Source organism: Pinus tabuliformis, chromosome 5_1 (genome assembly GCF_031772625.1).
Source record: "Pinus tabuliformis cultivar Carrire ecotype Pingquan chromosome 5_1, CPIR1, whole genome shotgun sequence".
Lineage (NCBI taxonomy): Eukaryota > Viridiplantae > Streptophyta > Pinopsida > Pinales > Pinaceae > Pinus > Pinus tabuliformis.
Window position 1 is genome coordinate 811,677,786 of NC_142305.1, and position 23,645 is coordinate 811,701,430.

At 37.9% G+C, this 23,645-nt stretch overlaps 1 protein-coding gene across 1 annotated transcript; it reads left to right on the forward strand.

Annotated features, from left to right (window-relative positions):
- The first annotated feature begins 11,331 nt into the window (after positions 1 to 11,331).
- LOC149167403 (transcription factor RSL2-like) lies at positions 11,332 to 11,947 on the forward strand. Its single transcript, XM_089430472.1, has 3 exons — positions 11,332 to 11,532; positions 11,661 to 11,726; positions 11,870 to 11,947. Exons 1-3 carry the CDS (start codon positions 11,332 to 11,334, stop codon positions 11,945 to 11,947), a joined length of 345 nt encoding a protein of 114 aa, XP_089286598.1.
- Positions 11,948 to 23,645: the final 11,698 nt, after the last annotated feature.

The window sequence follows — 23,645 nt, forward strand, 5'->3', positions numbered from 1 at the left end:
GTCATTTGTTTCAATTACAATTTTGCATGATTTGTTGGTTTTTCCAAAGCCAACAATGATTAAGCAAATTTTACCATCTGTACCCATCATGTTTTACCGTGATTTTATGGGTTCAAGTAAAAAATTATGGTTTCCACTTCATTACCTACTACCATAGTTGCTAAAGCGAGAAAGGAACATACAATACTATTCAAGGTTACTATCATGATCCTGACTCCTTGTACTCTTCCTTCATAATCCACATCTGCAAGCACAAAAATCCCGTTAGATATCAAAAGTAAAAAAAAACAAAATTGAATTGAGTTTGAATTCCAAAACCAAGAAAGCCAAACACTTGCTGGAAAGTGATGAGAAAGACAAGAATAGGGCCACCAATCCAAACAATGCAGTTCCTCTCAAGGGGAATAATGACCTTGAATAATGAAAAATAATAACCATGTTAGTACAATACCTCAAGACCATGCTATGGATGACAATCATTGAGAAAATAATTTGATGTAGAGTATGGAGCTCCGCATAATGGAAACCATACCTTTGTGCAGAGTTCAGAGCTCTGCACAATGGTTCAACTTCTCTCTAGCTGTGTATTTTGTGGAGTACTATGATTTTTTTTCAAAATCTCACCTTTATCTGGTGTAGTTGCTACATGATCCATGAGTTAAATTATTGGAAAAATAATTAAGTTACAATTTATTTATTATTTAGTACAACATACTTTACTTATTACCATAACAAAACTAGAATGAATGTGACACCTAGTTATACAGGATTACATAATCAAATGAATTGTTTTGGAAAATAAGAATGGTATGAGCATATAATGTATATATTAATTAAGGGACTATAATATGTGCCTGTAGTATATTATTATTAGCTACTATTCCCCCAATTGTGAGTTTAATATATACCAATATTTTATATATATTAGGTCATTGTATTGGAGAGCAATGTCTATCAAGGCTTGTGAAATGGCTAATGTGGAAAATGCTTACGAAATAGAAATATGGAGGAGAGCTTACAGAGCTATATATTCATGAATATTTAAACTATTTTTGATGCTTGTGTGGAGAGCTTTATGCGGAGAAATTTTGTTGTGTGGAGAGCTTTTATTGTGCGGAGAGTTTGTGAAAAGTTTTCTCCATATTTTGTACAACCTTTAATGAATTAATTAGCAGTAGAGGCAAGGACTATGCTGTGTTGTAGCTATTACTCTTATTTTATATAATAATTCGATATATGTAAAGGTAAAAAGAAGAAAAATATCTAATACAATTTAAAAATACCACACACCCATTTCAAAACAATTATTATATAAGAAAAAAACTTGCTTACACATATCGACTCTTAAATTATTCTAATATTCAAAATTTAAATTTACTATTTTATATTTATTATCAATTCACATGTTTTTAAGATATTATCTAAGGTATGCTAAAACTTAATATTATTTACTCAAATAAGTTGGATGTTTAGATATCATATGTGTACATTTAATACTATCATTGCTTAGGCTTTTACTTTGCAATTTAAACGTACACCATAATTTTAAATTTTCCTTAATAAGATTATTAGCCAGTAAACAAAAGAAGTAATGCCCATTGGTTAACCCCTTTGTGATGTTAAAAGATAATAGTATTCATTAAATCTAGAAAAAATTCTTTCGATACACTATTTAAGTTTAAAAATTCTTAAGAAGATTTAATAATTTAAGGATCTCCAATATTTGGTCACTCAACACGGTACAAATTTGCAACTTCAAAATATTCAAAGTTTGAAGTTTCTTCATACTTTTTGGAAATTATTTACCTTACTTGTCCATAACATTCTTTTAATGCTATGATCATATTTTTATAATTCAAATATGAGCCATGAGTCTAATCAATTATTTGTGCCTTGCATTCATATTTTTGTGATTCAAATATGAAAGGCATGAGTCTAATCAATTATTTGTGCCTTGCATATTTTAAATGAAATTATCTAGATAGATTGATTATAGTGAGAAATAATTAAATAACTCAATAAGTTTGTTGGTTTCATGATCACATTTGAATCATGTCAATTAAAAAGTTTTTCTTCATTCTTCTATAAGTGAATTTTGTATGCATTATGGATAGAGCTTCATTCTTGAGATCTTTCCATTAAAATTTATTGAATCTTTATTTATGCAAATTATTGACTCTCTCATAAATTTTGCACTAAAACATGTTATATAAATCAATAAATCTTTATTTATGCAAATTATTGAAAAATTGACTCCTCATAGACTTTGCACTAACGAATATTATATAAATTAATGAAATTACTGCCTGAACTTCGGTGAAAATAGATTGTGAAAGGCACTTACTTTGACAATAGGGTGGTGATAATCGGGTCCCAATAACCCACAAAATTATATTAATATAAGATATTAACCTTCTATTATTATATTAATATAAGATATTAACCTTCTATTTCCTCATATTTTATTTTTCTTGAAAAATTAAAAATACGAATTATAGTTAATTTAATGATTGATATAATATTTTAAAATCTACTGCATGATATCCATATCCATATCCTCACAATTGATCCATTCACATTTACCTTTAATTGAAAACCTTTTAAAATATTTATTTACCGTTCAAAACAAAATATTTATTTACCGTTCAAAACAAAATTTTCAATTTTTGAATAACATTACCACAATGATTCACCTTGACATTCATTTCCTATCTCCCCGGGTCAAACTACTATCTCATTCCTTTTCAATATATGGAAAGTCTGGCAATGTACTTCGAGATTCTCTCAATTTTGCCTACCCAATGACAATGCTCTAAATCCAATCCACCAACGCAAAAATTTGCATGCGCACTCAAACCCTTAATCCACCCACCCAAAATTTTGCATGCGCACTCCAACCTACGCAATAGAACTGTAGGCCTGCATTCTAGAAAGTTGATTTGGTCACTGTATTGCAAGGTTGGATGCACAGTATCATCGGCTGGAAAAGAAGGGAGGATATCCCATTCTTATTAAAGCTAAGTTTACTGTAAATTTCATTTGGCAGAAATTTACATATGAGTCGAGTTTTGTTAGGGTTCTAATTCTCCATAACCTTTAAAAATTTGTTGAGCAAAAGATTTACCATTTCTACATGCTTTCTTTTATATATATATATATATATATTTTGCAGAGGATAAGATCTAATCATGTAAGTGTTTAGACAATTGGTGGAGCGAAATAGATCACCGGGGTTCTGTGATTCTATGAGTGCACGTTCATGTAATGTCCAGAACACGTGTAAGGCATGGAACATCCTATTGCTCTGGCGGTATAATCCGACGGGCAGGACGGACTGGGTAGATCGTTGCGAGAACGTGTGAAGCTAATAATCTCTCGCCAACCCTGGCCGGTTCTACACAAATAAAAAAATCACCGACATGACGGACCCACTCTAAGCTGTCTGTACCCTTCGGCCGTCTCGGAATCCATAGCTGTTTCTGCTTTCACAACAATAGATCTTTAAATTCTATTTTTCTGCTTTTTTTATTATTGTTGAAGGTAGGGTAAGCAGATATATTACGGAATCTTATTGATAAATTGATGAAGTGGATTTGAGATTACTCAATAAATTTCACCGTATCTCTTCACCGTTGATGATGGAGTGGAGAAAAACCTAGAGGGAGAAGATGGAGCAAAGAAAAACCTAGAGGGAAAACGGTGGAGTGGAGAGAAACCTAGAAAACTTAATTAAAGGTAATTTTTCCTAAAATATCTTCACATTCTCACATTCATCTGCAACCCAGGAGTGTTGGGTTGGGAATTTTATGCTAAATTCGAAACAAAACAATAAATAGAGAATGATACTTTGTTTTTACACAGGATCTTTAACACAGGGAAGCAAAAATTGTTTGCTCAGTAGACAGAGTTTCTTACACCCACAAAACAAACTTTGTATTCATTAATAAAACAACCTGTTACAAAAGGATCTTCTTCTTAATAGAGGAATTCACCAAGAACCTTCAGTTCCATACAAAAAAATTACTCTGTTTCTCCTTGCAAAATATTACACTGCTGTGTGTAAAATTACATATATTTATACTGCTGCATGTTCCATTACAAAAAAAACTTACATTCCCTTCGTGCTGCTACGCATATTGCATTCAATGAACAATCAACAAAGCTACCCTCACACTGTTGTGCGTTACATTATACTTCAATCAACAAAAAAAAACATCCATGCGCTGTTGCGCTATATTGTATTACAATCAACCAAAAAAAATTTTCCACGCTGCCCTTGTTCTTCTATATTTCTATATTCACACTGCTGTGCGTTTCACAATACCCCTGGTCAACACTATTGTGTGTTGCATTACATATTCAAAAAAAAAAGAAAACAACATAATGATATTACCATTACTCTTGTGCCATACTCTCGTCAATTCAAAAACATTAAAATGAAAACATTTCACCTACAATCTACGAACCAACGTAAATCACATTAATTGTTTTACTGGTGGTCAAAATTAAAAACTTCACGTCAATTTCATTTGCTGCAGGCCTGTACGCAGCTTGGTTTCAATCAATGGACATCCACCATCCTTTCAATCGGACGGCTATCGCTCAGTCAATCTAAACGAACATTACGCTCCGATGAAAAGATGTTTTGAAAAATGTACTGAGGACACGCGTTAGATGGTGATTGTATCGCTGCCCGTCCGGAGAATACCACTGTTCGTGAAAAGACGGTGCGGTAAAGACAAGCGGTTTTCCTAGAGTAATTACACGGCAGGTGAAATTACAATTTTAACATTCCCCTTTAATTTCAACTGCTGGGTTATCAGTCATACCCAAACATTTCCTCAAAAATTCAAAACTTTTTTGGCCCAAAGGCTTGGTCAGAATGTCTGCAACCTGCTCCTGAGTTCTGCAATGTTCTAAGACAATTTCTCCACTGTTTACCAATTCCCTGATGTAATGAAACTTTGTGTCAATGTGTTTCGTTCTCTTATGAAACACCAAATTCTTGGATAATGCAATAGCTGAGCTATTGTCACAAAAAATCATAATTCCTTTTACTTGCTCTTAGCATAAGCTCCTTAACATCCTTCTCATCCAAATTGCTTGACATGCTGCTGCTGTAGCTGCCACATATTCTGCCTCTACTGTAGACAACGTTACAATAGGCTGTTTTTTAGAAGCCCATGAAATGGCTCCTAAACCCATGTAAGAAACATAACTGGATGTGCTTTTCCAATCATCTACACTTCCAGCTCAATCACTATCAGTGTATCCAACTAAATTTGAACATTCTGAAGTAGTATATAAAATGCCAAACCTTTTAGTACCTTTAACATACCTCAGAATCCTTTTTGCTGCCTGCCAATGTGCTTCTTTTGGCCTCTCCATGAATCTAGAAATTAAACTAACAACATACATTATATCCGGCCTAGTTGCAGTCAAATACATGAGGCTGCCAACTATGCTCTTGTACAAACTAGGATCAAAATCCTTGCTGTTGTCCTCTTTGCTAAGTTTTAATCCCATCACCGTGGGAGTAATTCCTTCCTTGCTCTCCTGCATGTTAAATCTTTTCAACACTTCATTAACATATTTCCTTTGTGAGATAAAAATCCCATTTCCATTTTGTTCTACTTCTATTCCTAAGAAGTATCTCAGCAAACCCATGTCAGTCATTTCAAATTCTTCTTTCATGACTGTTTTGAAATTTTCAATAAGATAAACATCATTGCCTGTGAAAATAACATCATCAACATATAACACAACAATTAGTAATTTACCATCATTTTCTTTGATGTAGAGAGTGGGTTCTCCCTCACATTTTTCAAATCCATTTTCCCTACTGTACCACGCTCTTGGTGCTTGCTTCAGCCCATAAAGAGCTTTCTTCAATCTGCACACTTTGTGTTCTTGGCCTTTCTTTTCATAGCCTGGAGGTTGTTCAATGTAAACCTCTTCCATTAACACTCCATTTAGGAATGCTGACTTCATGTCCATTTGGTAAACTTTCTACTTTTTTTGTACTGCTATGGATAGCACTGCTCTCACGGTTTCCATTTTAGCAACCGGTGCAAAAGTTTCCTCATAGTCTCTCCCATACTGCTGCTTATATTATTTGACAACCAATCTTGCCTTGTGTCTTTCTATTTTGCCTTCAACATTACTCTTCGTCTTGTAAACCCATTTAACTCTAATGACTTCCTTTCCTTTTGGTAGTTCAACTAAATCCCATGTCTTGTTTCTTTCTATGGCATTGATCTCCTCATCCATAACTTCTATCCATTTCTTATCCTTAATTGCCTCTTCGAAATGAATAGGGTCATCAACATGACAATATAAAGCAAACAAAGAATTCATACCTTCATTTGCTGCCTCTTGTTCATAAATGTCACTTAAATTTATGAACTTCTTACCTCTTTCATTTGGTGTACAAGTGTTTGAAGAAGCACTTGAATTTCCTCCTTGTGGTGTGCTTGGAGAAGCACTTTCATTTCTCCTCAAGGGTGTCCCTTAATGTACTTGTGTTGGTGCTGCTGTTTGGGGATGTATTTCAGCCATCTCCTCATCATTTTCATCATGTGACAAAGAGGTTTTAACATTCACTGTTTTCTCTATGCTTCCATCCCAAGCTTCCTCCTCAATGAACTGAACATCTCTACTCACAATGAGCTTCTTGGTGGATGGGTTATACAACCTGTAAGATTTGGATTCCTCACTGTATCCAATGAAAATACATTTCTCCCCTTTGCTGTCCAACTTCTTCCTTAGCTGATCTGGAATGTGTGCATAAGCCACACATCCAAAAACTTTCATGTGGGTGACTCCTTGCTTTCTCCCACTCCATGCTTCTTCCAGCACTCTATTCATGACTGCTTTTGTAGGGCATCTATTCAAAATGTATGCTGCACAGTGTACAGCTTCAACCCAATAATCATTTGGCAAATGCTTTGCCTTTAACATACTCCTCGCCATATCCATGATTGTCCTGTTCTTCCTTTCGGCAACTCCATTTTGCTGTGGGGTGTACCTAGCTGTAAATTTCTTATGAATTCCATTTTCTCTACAAAAACGTAGAAATTCCTTGGAGATATACTCACCTCCTCTATCAGTTCTCAGAACTTTGATATGCAGCCCGCTTTGGTTTTCCACAAGTGCCTTGAAATTGCAAAATCTTTCAAACACTTCACTTTTGTTCTTCAAGAAATAAACCCAAGTTTTTCTTGTAAAATCATCAATGAATGTTAATATGTAGTGGCTGCCTGCAAGTGATGGAGTTTGCATCGGTCCACATAAATCTGAGTGAACAATTTCTAAGGGTGCTTTTTCCCTTATGCTTTTCCCTGATGGAAAACTTTCTCTGTGTTGTTTCCCCAAGATGCAACCTTCACAAAGGCTGTCTGGTTTCTCTATCAATGGTAATCCTCTTACCATTCCTTTTCTACTCAACAAGTTAAGACCTCCAAAGTTGAGATGTCCAAATCTCAAGTGCCACAACCAATTTTCATCTTTTGGTTCGCTTTGGAAAGCCTCTTGAGTCACTGCTGCAATTACTTCTTTATTTTTCAAATCTGCCTTCATTCTGAGAGGGAACATCCTGTTCCTTGTCATCTTCACTTCAACAATACATTGTTTGCTGGGTGCTCTATCCATGATGGTGCATACATCATTCAAAAAAAAAACATTGTAACCCTTTTGAACAAGTTGCCTAATACTTAAGAGATTACATTTCATTCCAGGAACATAATAAACATCTGCTATGGTTTTCTTTTCACCTTTTTTTGTTAAGACATTTACCTCTCCTTTTCCCATAACAGAAACTTTATTATCAGTCCCTAGTGTGACTTGTGATTTCACATTCTAATCTAACATAGAAAACAGGGCTATGTTTCCAGTCATATGGTTACTGCAACCGGAGTCTAGAAACCATACATCTGCACTATTTTCTTTAGAAATATTACAGGCTAAAAACAAATTGTTTTGGCTATTATTTTCTCTAGTGAAATTTGCACTAGTTCTATTACTCATATCATGCTACTTCTTCCTACATTCATTTGCATAATGCCCATATTTTTTACAATGGTAACATTGGGCCTTGGTTCTGATTTGGATTGCTCCCTCTTCCTTGAGCATTTGCTGGACTGTTTCTTCCACCTCTGTTTTTACTTCTGCCTCTTCCTCTCTTGTTTCCTCTACCTTGACCTCTTCCTCTTCCAAAGGACATTTGGGTCTTGAAGGCATGCTCTAGAGATGTGTTTTCATTTCTACTCAATCTCTGCTCATGTGTTATCAGTGATGCATGTAGTTCATCAACTGTGAAGCTTGTGAGATCCTTTGTCTCTTCTATGGTGGTGACAATCACATCGAACTTTGAGGGTAGGACCCTCAACAGTTTCTCTACAATCCTCCTTTCTTCAAGAATCTCTCCATGAGACCTTATCTGAGTGATCAGGCCAATCACTTGTGTGAAGAATAAGTCAATATTGTATGACTCCTTCATGCAAAGATTTTCAAAATCTCTCCTCAGCAACTGTAGTTTTGCTGTCTTCACTTTCTCCATGCTTTGATAGGTTGTCTTGAGAGTTTGCCATGCTTCTTTGGATGTCTTGGCTGCTGCTATCCTTGGAAACACACTCTCATGCACTACTTGATACAATAATACGAGGGCTTTTGAGTCCTTCTTCTTATAGCTCTTCAACAGATCTTTCTCTGCCTGTGTCAAGTTATTAAACTCTTCTTCATCTGCTGGTTCTTCAAATCCATCCTCAACAAATTCCCATAAATCTTGTGAGGCAAGCAAAGCTCTCATGGTTATTGCCCAATAGTCATAGTTTTTCCCATTAAACTGTGGGAGCTGAGTATTAAAGATACCCATGCTAGTGCTGGTGCTGGAGCCAGCCATTCTTGCACTCTTAAAAATACTTGACTGTGTATTAAAATCATTGACTGTCTTCAACACAAAAAAAATCTTGAGAAATACCTTGGATTTTTTTTTTTTTGACTGAGTCTTCACTCTAATGGAGAAACTGCTGCAACAAGAAACCCTTCCTTCAGCTTCCTTGACACCTTCAAAGAGCCTAGACAAGCTCTGATACCAGTGTTGGGAATTTTCTGCTAAATTCCAAAACAAAATAATGAACAGAGAATGATACTCTGTTTTTACACAAGATCTTTAACACACGGAAGCAAAAATTGTTTGTTGAGCAGACAGAGTTTCTTACACCCACAAAACAAACTTTGTATTCATTAATAAAACAAACTATTACAAAAGGATCTTCCTCTTAATATAGGGATTCACCAAGAACTTCCAGTTCTATACAAAAAAAATTACTCTGTTTCTGCTTGCAAAATATTACTCTGCTGTGTGTAAAATTGCATATATTTATATTGCTGCATGTTCCATTACAAAAAAAACTTACATTTCCTTCGTGCTGCTATGCATATTGCATTCAACGAACAATCAACAAAGCTACCCTCGCACTGCTGTGCGTTACGTTATACTTCAATCAACAAAAAAAACATCCAAGCGCTGCTATACTATATTGCATTACAATCAACCAAAAAAAAATTTCCACACTGCCCCTGTTCTTCTATATTTTCACTCCTGTGTGTTTCACAATACCCCTAGTCAACACTATTGTGTGTTGCATTACATATTCAAAAAAAATAAAACGAAAACAACATAATGATATTACCATTACTCTTGTGCCATACTCCTGTCAATTTAAAAATATTAAAATTAAAACATTTCACCTACAATCTACGAACCAACATAAATCACATTAATTGTTTTACTGACGGTCAAAATCAAAAACTTCACGTCAATTTCATTTGCTGCAGGCCTGTACGCAGCTTGGTTTCAATCAACGGACATCCACCATCCTTTCAATCGGACGGCTATTGCTCAGTCAATCCAAACGAACATTACGCTCCGATGAAAAGCTGTTTTGAAAAATGTACTGAGGACACGCGTCAGATGGTGATTGTATCGCTGCCCCTCCGGAGAATACCACTGTCCGTGAAAAGGTAGTGCGATAAAGACAAGCAGTTTTCTTGGAGTAATTACGCGGCAGGTGAAATTACAATTTCAACAAGGAGACTGAAAAACCATATCTATATATGTGTGTGTTTAATTGAATGGACATGATCTCGTCACTCGTCATTTCTTGCACTCTGCATTTCAATCTCTTTCGCATCTTTAGGCCCTCTTGCACAGTGACGTATGTGATTTATTCGTTATTGCTTTATAGTACAGGCTGCAACTTAATTTTTGTTGCTGCAAAATTATAGGAAGATGTCTGAAATATGGTCTTCTGATGAATTGATGGTAAATATGGGAAGTTTCAGCGAATCGGTGACCGAGTATGATAGACTACAACGTCGCTTCTGAGGCGGATGTTGTTCTTCAACAACAATGTCGTTAATTGGTATTTGATATGTTTCTTCTCTTTTGTTCTCCTGCTGAAGTTGATTGACATAACATATTGGACCATCTCCTCCTGATTTTGATTTTAAAACCTCATTTACCTTCTCTGAGTTCCATGCAACTTCTATTTCACCTTCAATGACATTTTGCATCACAATGTTGTAAGCTGGCAGGCTTAAAAAGCTGTGTTGATGCATGGATGATGTAGAAAGCATATTTTCCATCCAGTCTTCACCAGAGTGAAACGCTTCTGCTATCGCAAATGGGTAGTTACCATCAAAACCCACAGGGAAAGCTACATTAGCATTACGATGCGCTTTTACATGGGAATCCTTTTGTTGAACTAATGAGGAAGACGATGAAACAAATGTATCTCTGGATTGATGATCAGAAGGGCATGAGTTCATGCAACCTTCATAAAAATAAGAAGAATTGGATTTAGGATCCTACAAGGAACTGTATATATACTCATTGCTGCCAACCAAATTGTATTGAGGACTTGTCCGCTAAATTTCAATCAACCCAGAAGCGCCATCAGAACATTCATAATTCAGGGATTGCTCAAAATAAGGAGAATATGCACCGATTGTTGCATAAACTTCCATGGGCTTTTCACAAGCCTCGTATTTGTCGAATATATTATACTCAATTCGCGAAGACTTATAGGGAAAAATTTACTTCTCAAAAATTTCTAGTCAATCAATTTATGAATTTATGCTAATCATCATTATATTTTATTTATTTTTATCCTATACATTATGTAATATCATGCGAAAATATCTCTTTTATGCTAAATTAAAAAGTATAAGTTTTTTTTTTTTTTTTTTTTTTTTTCAATATTTACCAATGAAACTAATTCTCGCCATTAACGACACTTGTTCTTTATTTACTATGCACAGGAACAATTAATGGCCGATCGGGCGAAGGTGAATGTCCTGCCAGCAATAGAGGAAGGTATCAATTACATGCCGATGAGCAGCAACTCCTCAATGTTGGCGTCCATAGAACCCACATTGTCCTCAATAACTGGTACTGCATTTAACAAAGATGGCAAACCTCGTGCTCGAAGAGGCTCTGCAACGGATCCTCAAAGTTTTACGCACGGGTATGTACGACCCAACTAACAACTCTAGTCATTAGGCATTCTGCATGTACTGTAATATACTCAGATTCATTCTGATTCCTTCCTCTGTGTTTAGCAAATGTTATATGACATTATAATTTTTTTTTTATGTAGCAACGGAGAGAGAGAATCAACGAGCATCTGAAAGTATTGCGAGATCTTATTCCCAATGGAACCAAGGTAATTATGAAAGGCGCCCATGTTTCAATTAGGTTGTTTAGATATTTTGTATGTTCATATTTTGTTGTGAAAGAATGGGTTTGGTTGAAGTCTGGCATTCTCTTTATTTAAGCTCAAACAAGTTTATGGCATTTGTTTTGCAGGTTGACATGAGTACGATTCTTGAGGATGCTATCCACTACGTTAAATTTTTACAAGTTCAAATTAAGGTGCGGAGCTAATCAGGATCCATATAAATGTTGGCATTATGGCACAGGTTTGGAGCTATGGCACAGGTGTTGTCCTTGATGGCAACTCTCTTTGATAACAGATCTCAGTTCAGGCTTTCAGAATGAAGGAAAAGACATATACGCAGGTTCATCTAGACGAAGATGCGTATACACGCAGGTTAGACGTTACAAAGGCACATATGCGTATACACGCACTTTCACGCAAGGAAAAGCGCGTATATGTTGGAAAACTTACCTTTGGTCCGTGGTAGTTAGTCCTTGGTACTTGAACCTATGGTTTTGGACCATGGTATCTCGTCAGAAGTGTTGATCCCAAGTATTGGGCCCGTGGTATTGTGTTATTATGGTTTTGGACCGTGGTATTGAGAAAGGCCTAAGACTATAAAAGGGGAAGGAGATCATTTGGCAAAGTATCTTTGGAATCAATTGAATATCTAACATGTGCTAGATCTGAAACTTTTGTGATTTGGGTTATGGTGCAGATCTGGATCTGAATGAAGGAGGAACCTAAGTGCATAAAGAAGGATAAGATCTATTGATGGGTCATAATCTTTAAAGCTTGAATGATAGCATCTTTATATGATTTTGATCTGTTTTGTGAGGCGCACACTTGATCTATAAATATGATAATCTGGGTTATTTAGCATTTGACTGTTTGAAAGAGTAAATTCCCCTTTATAGATCTGTACGCAGGTTTAGTGAAGCGAAGGCGCGTATACATGCAGGTTTAGTAAAGGAAAACTGCGTATACGCAGATTTCTCCACAAAAAGGAGCGTGCACGTAGGTTTCAGGTTGTTTAAGTAGCGTATACATATTTTATTGTTATCTAGCTGCCTCTATTTGTTGCTGCAGTGTTCTGGGTTCAGAATTTGGTATATGGTTACTGTTGCTGTGTTCTAGGTACAACTGTCAGAGAAGTGTTTATTGTGAATCAGTTCTGTTCAGTAGAAAGGAGATTGGTTGAAGCAGAAATCTTGATGATTGATTGATGTTCATGGATCTAGTTTGAAAATTTATGAAACATGGTCCCTGGAAGAAAGAGAAGGTTGTAGCCTTCAGTAGGCCAGCACCTACGTACTAGTATCTTGGCTAGTACAAAAGCTAAGGGGGTTGTAGCTCCCTTCCAGGAGAAGCTGGAAAACGAGAGAGGGTTGTAGCTCTCTGCAGGTTGTAGCCTGCGTACTGGTAAAGGACTACACCAGTACATTGTAAAAGGAAGTTTATAATTAAAGAAAGATAGAGACAAATTGCAGCACGTGGTTTTCACCCACATTGGGTTTCCACCTTATATCTTGTGTTCTTGTGTGTGACTGTCTTCTGTTCTGTTTTACTGGTCTGGTTACTGTTTATTTCACTCAGATACATAGATTAATAATCAACATCTGAAAGATAAAGTAAATCATAAGTTTGCATTGTATACGCGAGTTTCCTTCTAGATAGTTGCGTATATATGCGGGTTTTACTAACTGAAGTAGCATATATCCTCTGATTTTTAAAAGGGAATATTTGGCTTGATAATACTGGTTCACCCCCCTTTCTCAGTATTATTTCCAACAATTGTGATCAGAGCAGGTCCTTCTGAAGAAGCTTGATCGCTTGGAGGAAGATCCATCATCATGAGCAACTACGAGAGAGAAGCATCTATCAGGCCACCGATTTTTGATGGGACAAACTTCGTATATTGGAAGGTAAGAGTTACTACCTATATTCAATCTCTTGGTACAAAAGTCTGGGATATCATCGATACGGGGTACACTTTTCCATCGGCAACTCCTACAGATCCGACTGAGAAGAAGAAATATGAAACAAATGCAAAGGCAGTCAATACCCTATTAGGATGTCTATCTCAATCAGAATTCATCAAGGTTATGCAGTATAAATCTGCAAAAGAAATATGGGACAAGATTTTTCTGAGCTATGAAGGAGATGAACAGGTAAAATGAGCAAAACTTCAAACCCTCAGAATTCAGTATGAAAATCTCAGAATGCACAATGTTGAAAGTGTGGCTAACTATTTCCTTCGTGTAGATGAGATTGTTAATTATATGAAAAACTTGGGTGAATAAATAAAAGAGGCTGTTGTGGTTGAAAAAGTTCTAAGATCTTTGTCCCCTAGGTTTGAATCTAAAGTTTCTGCAATAGAAGAAAAATAGAATCTACGAAACCTTACCATGTCACAGCTGCACGGGATTCTAACTGCTTGTGAAATGAGGAAAGGAGGACCATCGGACAGAAGAGAAGCTGCTTTCAAGGCTTCAGGCAAAGAAGACTACTATGAGTCAGGACACGTGTTAGAAGAAGAAGAAGAATCAAAATTTGTCAAGAATCTTCAACGGAGTGCTGGAAGATTCCAAGGTAAGTTACCTTTCAAATGCTTTGCTTGTGGAAGAGTCGGTCATTGTGCTGCCAAGTGTCCTCATAAGGATAAGATTGACAAAGGGAAGGAACCTGTTAGATGGAACAACAAACAAAATGCAACTAAGCAAAGTTACTACACTCATGAAGACAGTGATGGCCTATCAAATAGTGACGAAGATGTGTTATAGACATTTTTGGGCACTACAAACCCAAGCATAAATGTCCATAAACTAAGGGCTCCTAAGTCCCTAAAGGTGTTGTTCCAACCCCTAAAAGAACAAGGTCAACTAACTACAGCTTCTCCTAGAAGTTCTCCATGAAAAACTACTCAGAACTGGTCAAAACTGGATCTTTTCACTTGCTCCATGGCCAGGGTGCGATGCTTCGCACCTTGTACACATGGGAAGTGCGTTGCATTTTAAAAATCCCTTCTATGGGGTGCGATGGATGGGAAAAGACAAGTGGCGGAGACAGTTTGTGAGGTGGATGATCATGGAATCTTCCAGAAACTTCTCCTAGGACACTTGCCTCTCAGAATCACCCAAGGATGAGTAAGAGATCAATGAGATATCCAAGTGGCATCAAGAACTATCAGAGAGAAGACACTAATAAAAAACCCAGAGCTGACTCACACCTCTGCAAATATCTATATATAGATATCTCATCCCAGAGATCCGGAGGTGAGAGGCCGGAATTTTGCATATTGTAAGGAATTGCTGTTGGTTTCTTGAGACAAACATCAGATTGTTGGGTGATCTAAGCTTTGTTTGAGGTGAAGAGGGGCTTCTTTGCTGGGAGGTTGATGCTGGGTCAGAACAACTGGTTGTAACTCTTCTTGGCTCTCTTCTTGTTTATCAATAAAAGCTATTCGAGTTTTCCTCCATCCTTTTGTGTCATTGATGCTTGTTACATTTGTATGGTCAATTTACATCTGATCCTAGATTGTTTATGATTATAGATCCATGTCTTTGTATAGTGCTATGCTTTTGTGATCTTACAGGTACTTTGTGAAGCTGGGCGTGCAAGGGAGCAGGTAGCTAAAGACTATCAAAGAAGAGAGGAATCAAATCAGGAGATTAGCGCAAGACAGAGGTTGGTCTTTCTGTTCCTCTCTATCTATAATTCATAAAGGAAAAACGAAAGTAGATTTTCTCTGTTTGTTTCTAAGGCAGCTGTCACACCTTAGTGGGATAGAGCAGTTCTATATAGACACTTTTCCCTGTAACAAAATGGTGACTCCGCTGGGGAGATAATTAGTTTGTTTGTTTATCATTCTTTGTTGTCTATTTCATAAACTTATAGGTAGCATTCAAACTGCACTTGCCATAGAAAATGCAAAGTAGATAACTGCTACTTCAATCCATCCACTGGATCTGTTTATGATTTAAACAACTGATTCACAAACTATCTGATTTCCCTTGTGATAGATCTTAGATCCTCCTTAGATCTACCCCTGATTGTTGCATTACTGATTGCTTTTTGCTCGGCCAAAACCCAAGAACTGAGCTGCAAACTGTGACCCGGAACCCGAACAGAGTCTCGTTTCTGGCCCAGCGCAGGTACTGTTCAGAGAATCTGAAATTTAGCGCACTTCCCGAGTGGACAAGCTGCACTGCATTTCAAATTCTCTGTGTTACAAGTGCGTTGATCAGACTAGCTCTGTGCAGTGTTGGCTTCTGTGATTCATTCTTTCCAGTTTTATTCTTGAATTTTGCTGCGTGTGATCAGTATATGTATGTTTGAAACCCCTTTTCCTTGTTGTTATTCCGCCTGCTTTGTACAAAATAACTGTAGATGTTTTTGTGTGTTTGTTGAGTCATTTACAGTTCTCCTTTGCAAAAGTAGCATAATCGTACTGTCGTCCTTTGATTTGAAACTGTCGCAAGTGTCAATTTCAATCGTAGGAAAGAGTTTGATTGTTGTTGATAGTCGATTATCCTGTTACTATTGCTTTTGGTCTGAATTTGTAATTTTCTAGTGTCTAGAACAAGTATTCATTTAAAAATCGTAAGGTGTTGTGATCATCTCCATTTTTGATTTCGAAAAGAAACTTGTTGATATTTGTCGCTTGAAAAGAAATTCAGATTTGTGCATCAACTTTCTTTTTAGCATTCACATACTAAGAAAGTCGAAAACAAATACATGCATGTGCATTTGCATATAGACAGTTTGATTGGCTTGATTTAGGAAAGTGCATTTAGAGTGTGCTCTTTGCTCTTTGTGAAAAGATTCTATCTTTCTTTCCTTAGTAGCTAGGATTTTCATTGCACAAAGAAGATAAAAAGATTGTTTATCATTTTAGATTGCATTTTAGGAATTACATCTACATCTCACGGTGAACCTGAAAGGCGAACTTCATAAACAAGATCAACTATAAAATAAATTCAATGAATCTAACAACGCTTTGGAACCTAACACACAACATTTAGAAGTCTAGGCTAGAGACATATTCCGATGTCGTAAAGCCTGGTAACTGTTGTTCTCACTGATGGTTGGGTGATTCCTCCACTTTGAGACGATAAGTGCCAGTACGGACTTGTGCTCCCACGTACCGTCGAGTATATTTTGGGAGACCCCAATAGGCTTAAACCTTTATCCATAGGAAGCCGTGTCTGTCGCCCTATCGATTGCAATGCACTGAACATAGCATTCGGGAAGATTGACTGCCGTACCGTAAAAAGTATTCTGCAGTTTTGCGATTGGTTTGGTAATCCCTCTACCTAGATTTCCAGAGCAGTCCCTTTCGTTCCTTTTCAGACTCTTTAACGGAAAAGGTCCATCTGAGCACTTGTCACTTCAGGCTAATTAAAAATCGAAGGCGACTAGAGTCATCTTGTGTTTTTTCTCGACTCTTAAAAACTAAAAAAACAAGTTGTGTCAAAGTATCTAAAATTTATTTTAAACGAAATAATTATCACCTTTCCCTCGTTGGTCTTCGAAGTTAGTCTCCCTTCATCGCAAGTTCTTGTAGAATTGCTAGGAAATCTTTTGGATAGACTAGATATGTCTGAACAACCGTCGACATCTAGGACTGTGTCATCTGACACAGCAGCAGCAGAACCTCCTGCTGCTACTCCAACAATGTTCGCCGGTATACCATCTATCCCGACAAGTTATCAACAACAAGCCGGAGTCCAATCAGGGACTGTTTCGACGACATGGTCTGTTCCTATTTCTTCATCCAGATTATCATCTGGTATTTCTTATGTTGAAACTCAACAAATTGATCCAATGTGTCTTCAAAGGCCAATCTACCCTTTAAGTACTGGATTGCCACCATATGGAGGACAATATGCCTTTTCATTGTTCCCCCCCGAAGAACAACCATATGGGAGTTTACAACAGAGTTCATGTCAAACTGGAATTACATCCAGCGGTTGGGTACCAATACTGCCTCAGCAACCAAGGGTTGTATATTCCATGCAACCAGTCCACCCTGTGTCGAATATTCCCACTATACCTGCTATGGTGACTGCGTCACAAGTACAAGCGCTACCTGTTGTATGTCAACCCCAAGTTTCTCAGGTTGCAATACAACAACCTCTTGTCTCGACGACTCAATCACAAACTCAGGGTAGTGCTTCCTTATCTAGAGCGACTCAGGCTCAAACAAGTACTATGACTCCTCATCTTGGTCAATCATCCAGTATTGGACAACAGCAAATGGTCCAACAACCAGGACTGGTTCAATCTCAACAACCGCAGTTCCAACAATCATATCAAGGACCTGAGCAACAAGTCTTTGTAAGTAATGGGCAAATGCATTTCCAAAGCGGTTATCAACAACCATACTATAATGGTTATGCCCATCAACATTGTCAAAGTTGCCAACATCAAATACATTATGCTGGTATGCAAAGACCCACTGCTCAGGCGATTCCATCTTATCCTGGGTATGCTTCGCCTAACCTGAATCAACAGTTGCCCTTTGTAGCAACTCTAGAATTTCCAGATCTAAACCGACTGATGAATGATCCAATTGCTTATGCCCCTTGGTGGCTGGCGATTCTGCATAAACTTCCGTTAGATATTCCTAAATTTAATGGAAATCCAGGTGAAGACCCGTCGAATCATGTGATGACCTTTCATCTGTGGTGTTCATCTAACACTCTAAACGATGATTCGATTAGGCTTCGCCTTTTTCAGTGAACGTTAACTGGTCCGGCAGCAAAATGGTATATAGAATTACCTAGAGCTTCATTTGACAACTTCAGTACCCTAGCCACAACCTTTTTAACCCATTTTCAGTTACCGATAAGGTACGAAACGGGAACGGAACTTCTTACCAATTTCATGGCCACTCACATATCTGATCATATTCATGAGTGGCGACGTCGTCGTAGAATGGTAAAAACATATGTTCCTGATCAGCTGCTAGCTGAATGGTTTATTAAGTCATTATTACCTTCTATCACAGAAGATGTGGCAAAGGGAGGAGTCGTCACTGAAGAGCAAGTTATTGCTCGTTCACAATATCTAGACTTGATCTATACTCAGTCTGGCACCCTCTACGATAAAATACTTGATGCTCCTAGACCGGAATGTTCCGTTCCTCCCCCTCCTAAATCAAATAAAGACTCTCATGCCAGTGATGGCGTGATAGGTACGACAAGCACGAAATCGACAAAGGCTACATTTAAGAAATCCCGTAAGATTTCTGATCAAAATGCAAATGAAGAACTTCTCGCCTTAGAGGTAAATGCCGTGTCGACTGACAAAGGCAAACAACTGAAGCAACCAAAGGGCAAGAAGAAAAAGAAAGGGAGAAAAAAGAAGCAGGATGAGTCATCTCCTGGAAAACCTTCTACAAACCCTTCTGCGCAAAGGAAACCCCCTGCGGGGTGTCATATATGCGATGAGGATCATCAGACGAGAGATTGTCCACATAAAGCTGAAGTTAAGAAACTCTTTAAGAGTTCAAAAACCTCAGCAGTATTGACTGATCCATTTCCAAACCCAGGAACCAAATTAGTTGCTAATCAAAATGCTTCCCGATCCCAAGTGCTTATGTTGTCTATCTCAAAGCAGCAAAATGATGCTTTGACAAGGAATAAAGATTACGCGAATCCACAACGGTCGAATAACAAGGTTAATGAACAACCTAGTAGTTTGACAACAAATTTGACTGAAGTTGTGCCACCCATCATTCCTGAACCAATGATAAAGTCGCCAAAGGGAGTAGTACACAAATCGACATTTAATCCTTGTGCAAAAGTAGCGCAGAATAATAATATAATAGAGGACCTGGCCCAATCGCCGTCCGCTATGTCGACACTTGAGGTACCGCAAAATTGCCTCTCCCAAAAGAAAGCTTTATCATCAGCAATAGGTGGGATTGACCCAATGGATTCCAATCTTGTGGCCTTTGATCATAAAGGATATGACCCTCAGTTACCAGCTCAACTAGCTTTCCTTATTCAAGTGAAAGCCCTCAACAAAATTGTTGATCGAACAATTATTGATGAGGGGCATCTACATGTATTATGTCGATGAGTTGCTGGAAAAATTTAGGTTCACCACCCTTGTCGAGATCGTCAACGACGTTAAAAGAATTTGATGGACGATCCTACACCCCATATGGGATTTTAAGTAACTTGCAAGTTGAACTAGGGGGCAAAAAAGTAGAAATTGATGTAGAAGTAATCGAGGGAAACCTCGATTACAACATCCTACCGGGAAGGCCCTGGATATATGCCATGGCCGCAGTTGTGTCGACCTACTTCAGGAAGATTTCATTTCCCTTCCAAGGAGGAATTACAATCGTCGACCAACAAACATTTCTCCCCAACAGTTCACAAGTTACGGGAAGCATTCCAATGATCCATGGAAGTAACCATTCGCTTCAAAATATTGGAGTAGGCCTCCTAAAAGACCCTGCCTTAATGGGTACTTTTTCCCTACCGCCTCCGAGTAATTTGGCGGAAGTGGACATAGTGGAAACCTACAATATGAAATCTTCTATATCTAATGGATTCTGAAGATTCCTAAATATTTTGTCAGCATGGATCATCGCCATTTTAGAAATATTGTAGCAATCAATTTTCTTGGCTTGGGGGGCAAACCCAAATCAATACTCATCAAGTGTTTGGATAGATAGGTCTAAGGAATATGCCACCTCTTCAGATCCTTGGTCGCATGTACATTCTACAGATGGAGTCATTCAATCAATGATGATAGGAGAGGCACCATGGGAAGATTACCACCATCGCTCCCATCTTTCGGATTACCACGAAGATTATTCCAGCAACCTTAATCATCCTTCAGTTTTTGATTTTCTATCAAATACTGTAAATATGGTGGATTTTGAGGATAGTTCTTTTACTGTGTCAACCTCATTAAAAAATGAAACGACTCCCTTTCCAAATCGAGTCTTTGATTACGAATTCATAAAATCAAAGTCGAGACTTTCGAAGATCTCGAAGGTAAACCTTCATTCCAACCACCAAGATGAATGCAATGAAGCTTGGGGGGCATGCACCTCGATTTGTGTTATTATGCTGGGGGCATGAAAACTTATCACGAGCAGTGTTACTGTAGGGCTCAAGCTCGTTAAAAAATAAACCTGCCACGAGCAGTGTTACTGCAGGGTTCAAGCTCGTTAAAAAATAAACCCGCATCGAGCAGTTTTAGCGCATAGTTCAAGCTCGTTAAAAAATAAACATAAGCCATGAGAAAATGTTTCTCCCCGCATTTAAGCTCATTAAAAAATGAACTATTTCCCGGTAAATAACCATCGTGAATGTAGTACTTCAGCCTTTAAAAGCCTTGGTCGTGTTCTCATCATCACCTCCACTCTGTATTGGCCGATCATTCACCTCCATTTGATTGTTTACCCCTTTTGAGGAAAAGCTGCGAAGAGTGATCTCACTAGCCATCCTTGTAACACTGCCGTAATTGAAAAATTCCAAACCTTACCTGGAATCAGCTGCTACCGAATTTTATCACTCGTTCCTCAAAAGACGAGTCTCCTTTAAGCTCTTTTCAACTGAATCATAAAATATGAAAGGATTGCCGAGCCATTGGCCTCTCCAGCTCGTTAAAGGGACCGGAAGTGCTATCCCTCCTCTAAATTTTAATCTTTTTGGACCTGAGGGGTTATTACACAAAAAGATCGGGCGCTTGTTTTGTTCGGCTCGTTAAAAGTATCGAAAATTCATCCCTTCTGTATTGTTTTATACTTTTTTGGACTTAAGGGATTAGATGACAAAAAAGGAATTTTGGAGTTTTCTTTACGTTCCTTTTTAGACTCTCTAAAATTGAAAAGGACCGAGTTATCTTTGTCGTTAAACTCGTTAAAATTTTAATAGCGACAAACTTGTCTATAGACGAGAACGCGTTTCACTATCGCTAGGCTCGTTAAAACATAGCGATGGGTTTTCCCGAACGGCAAATTATAGAACAAGAATATGTTATCCTCCTTAAGCTTGAAAAAAATAAAGAGGTACTGGTCAGCAATGACTGGGGAAAAATTGGGAAGAAAACTTGAAGAAACTTTGTTGGTAGCAAGTCTCTCTTGAACATGACACTTTCACTCCGCATCCAAGTCGGGTTGGGTTGTTTCATTCACTGGTCACATCACCATGGTCCCATTACACCATCCATATTTGGGGTTAATGCTACCAATCCATCACGTCAGTGTCGCCGATATGTTCAAGAGAAGTCATTTAGAGAATTCACCTGTGTCTCACCCGCTACAATACATTTATACTCCATTCTTTCATGACCGCCACCCTGAACCTTATGTCACCAGATCATTTTCACCTCCATTAAAATCATTTGCTCCGTTCCGTACCATTGATGTGGGATTCATTAAGGCCCTCCTGTGATGGATCGCTTCTTGTCGACATCAGCTCATTATCCAAGAAGTCGATCTAGGAACACCCCATTCAGTACTTTGAAGCTTGCATGCCTCAATGGCAAGTTTCTCACTTCCGGCAACGGGTTTACATCAATGGCCTTCGATCGAAAGATTTTGCGTGGTGTTCGACACCAAGTCCTTTATTCACACCACGTGAATTGTGTTGCAGTACCTTGAGGGTCATTATCATTATCGGTGATTCCTCTCGTGCCTATTAACAGCTTACATCATTTGCTGGTAATCAGGAGATGTCTTTCCATGTTCGACGCCAGAACATCTCTCACATGGATCGACTTGTACTTCGAGTGAAGAACGAACGAGATTGAAGACCCCGGATCTAGTTTCATCCATCCAGGCTGCGATATATATTCAGGGAAATAAAGAAATTAAATGTACATCATTGCTGCACAGATAATCATCCAATCAAAGGGATGATGGCTCTACCAGAATCATCAGTCTACACTCAGACGATTGTCTGTCCCATGTATATGAAAATGAATTTATAAAGCTGAGCATGGGAATGCCCGCCTCAGCTAGATCATGAAAATATTATGAAGATAATGTATTGTATTGTATCTTATTACAGGTCTCCTCCTAGTTTGAAAGAACTTCGGATCCTCATAATAAAGCATTTCACCCGACATCAAAAGGATTAACGACCTCATGCTTTAGGGGGCAACTGTTATAGACATTTTTGGGCACTACAACCCCAAGCATAAATGTCCATAAACTAAGGGCTCCTAAGTCCCTAAAGGTGTTGTTCCAAACCCTAAAAGAACAAGGTCAACTAACTACAACTTCTCCCAGAAGTTCTCCATGAAAAACTACTCAGAACTGGTCAAAACTGGATCATTTCACTTGCTCCATGGCCAGGGTGTGATGCATCGCACCTTGTACATACGGGAAGTGCGTTGCATTTCAAAAAGCCCTTCTATGGGGTGCGATGGATGAGAAAAGACAAGTGGTGGAGACAGTTTGCGAGGTGGATGATCATGGAATCTTCCAGAAACTTCTCCTGGGACACTTGCCTCTCAGAATCGCCCAAGGATGAGTAAGAGATCAATGAGATCTCCAAGTGGCATCAAGAACTATCAGAGAGAAGACACTAATCAAAAACCCAGAGCTGACTCACACCTCTGCAAATATCTATATATAGATCTCTCATCCCAGAGATCCAGAGGTGAGAGGCTGGAATTTTGCATATTGTAAGGAATTGCTGTTGGTTTCTTGAGACAAACATCAGATTGTTGGGTGATCTAAGCTTTGTTTGAGGTGAAGAGGGGCTTCTTTGCTGGGAGGTTGATGCTGGGTCAAAACAAATGGTTGTAACTCCTCTTGGCTCTTTTCTTGTTTATCAATAAAAGCTATTCGAGTTTTCCTCCATGCTTTTGTGTCATTGATGCTTGTTACATTTGTATGGTCAATTTACATCTGATCCTAGATTGCTTATGATTATAGATCCATGTCTTTGT

Excerpts from the sequence above, each read along its gene's own strand:
- LOC149167403 (XM_089430472.1), top strand. The coding sequence starts at position 11,332 with ATGGCCGATCGGGCGAAGGTGAATGTCCTGCCAGCAATAGAGGAAGGT. Across the intron at positions 11,533-11,660 it reads AAAGTTTTACGCACGGGTAT|CAACGGAGAGAGAGAATCAA; the intron begins GTACGACCCAAC and ends TTTTTTATGTAG. Across the intron at positions 11,727-11,869 it reads TTATTCCCAATGGAACCAAG|GTTGACATGAGTACGATTCT; the intron begins GTAATTATGAAA and ends TTTGTTTTGCAG.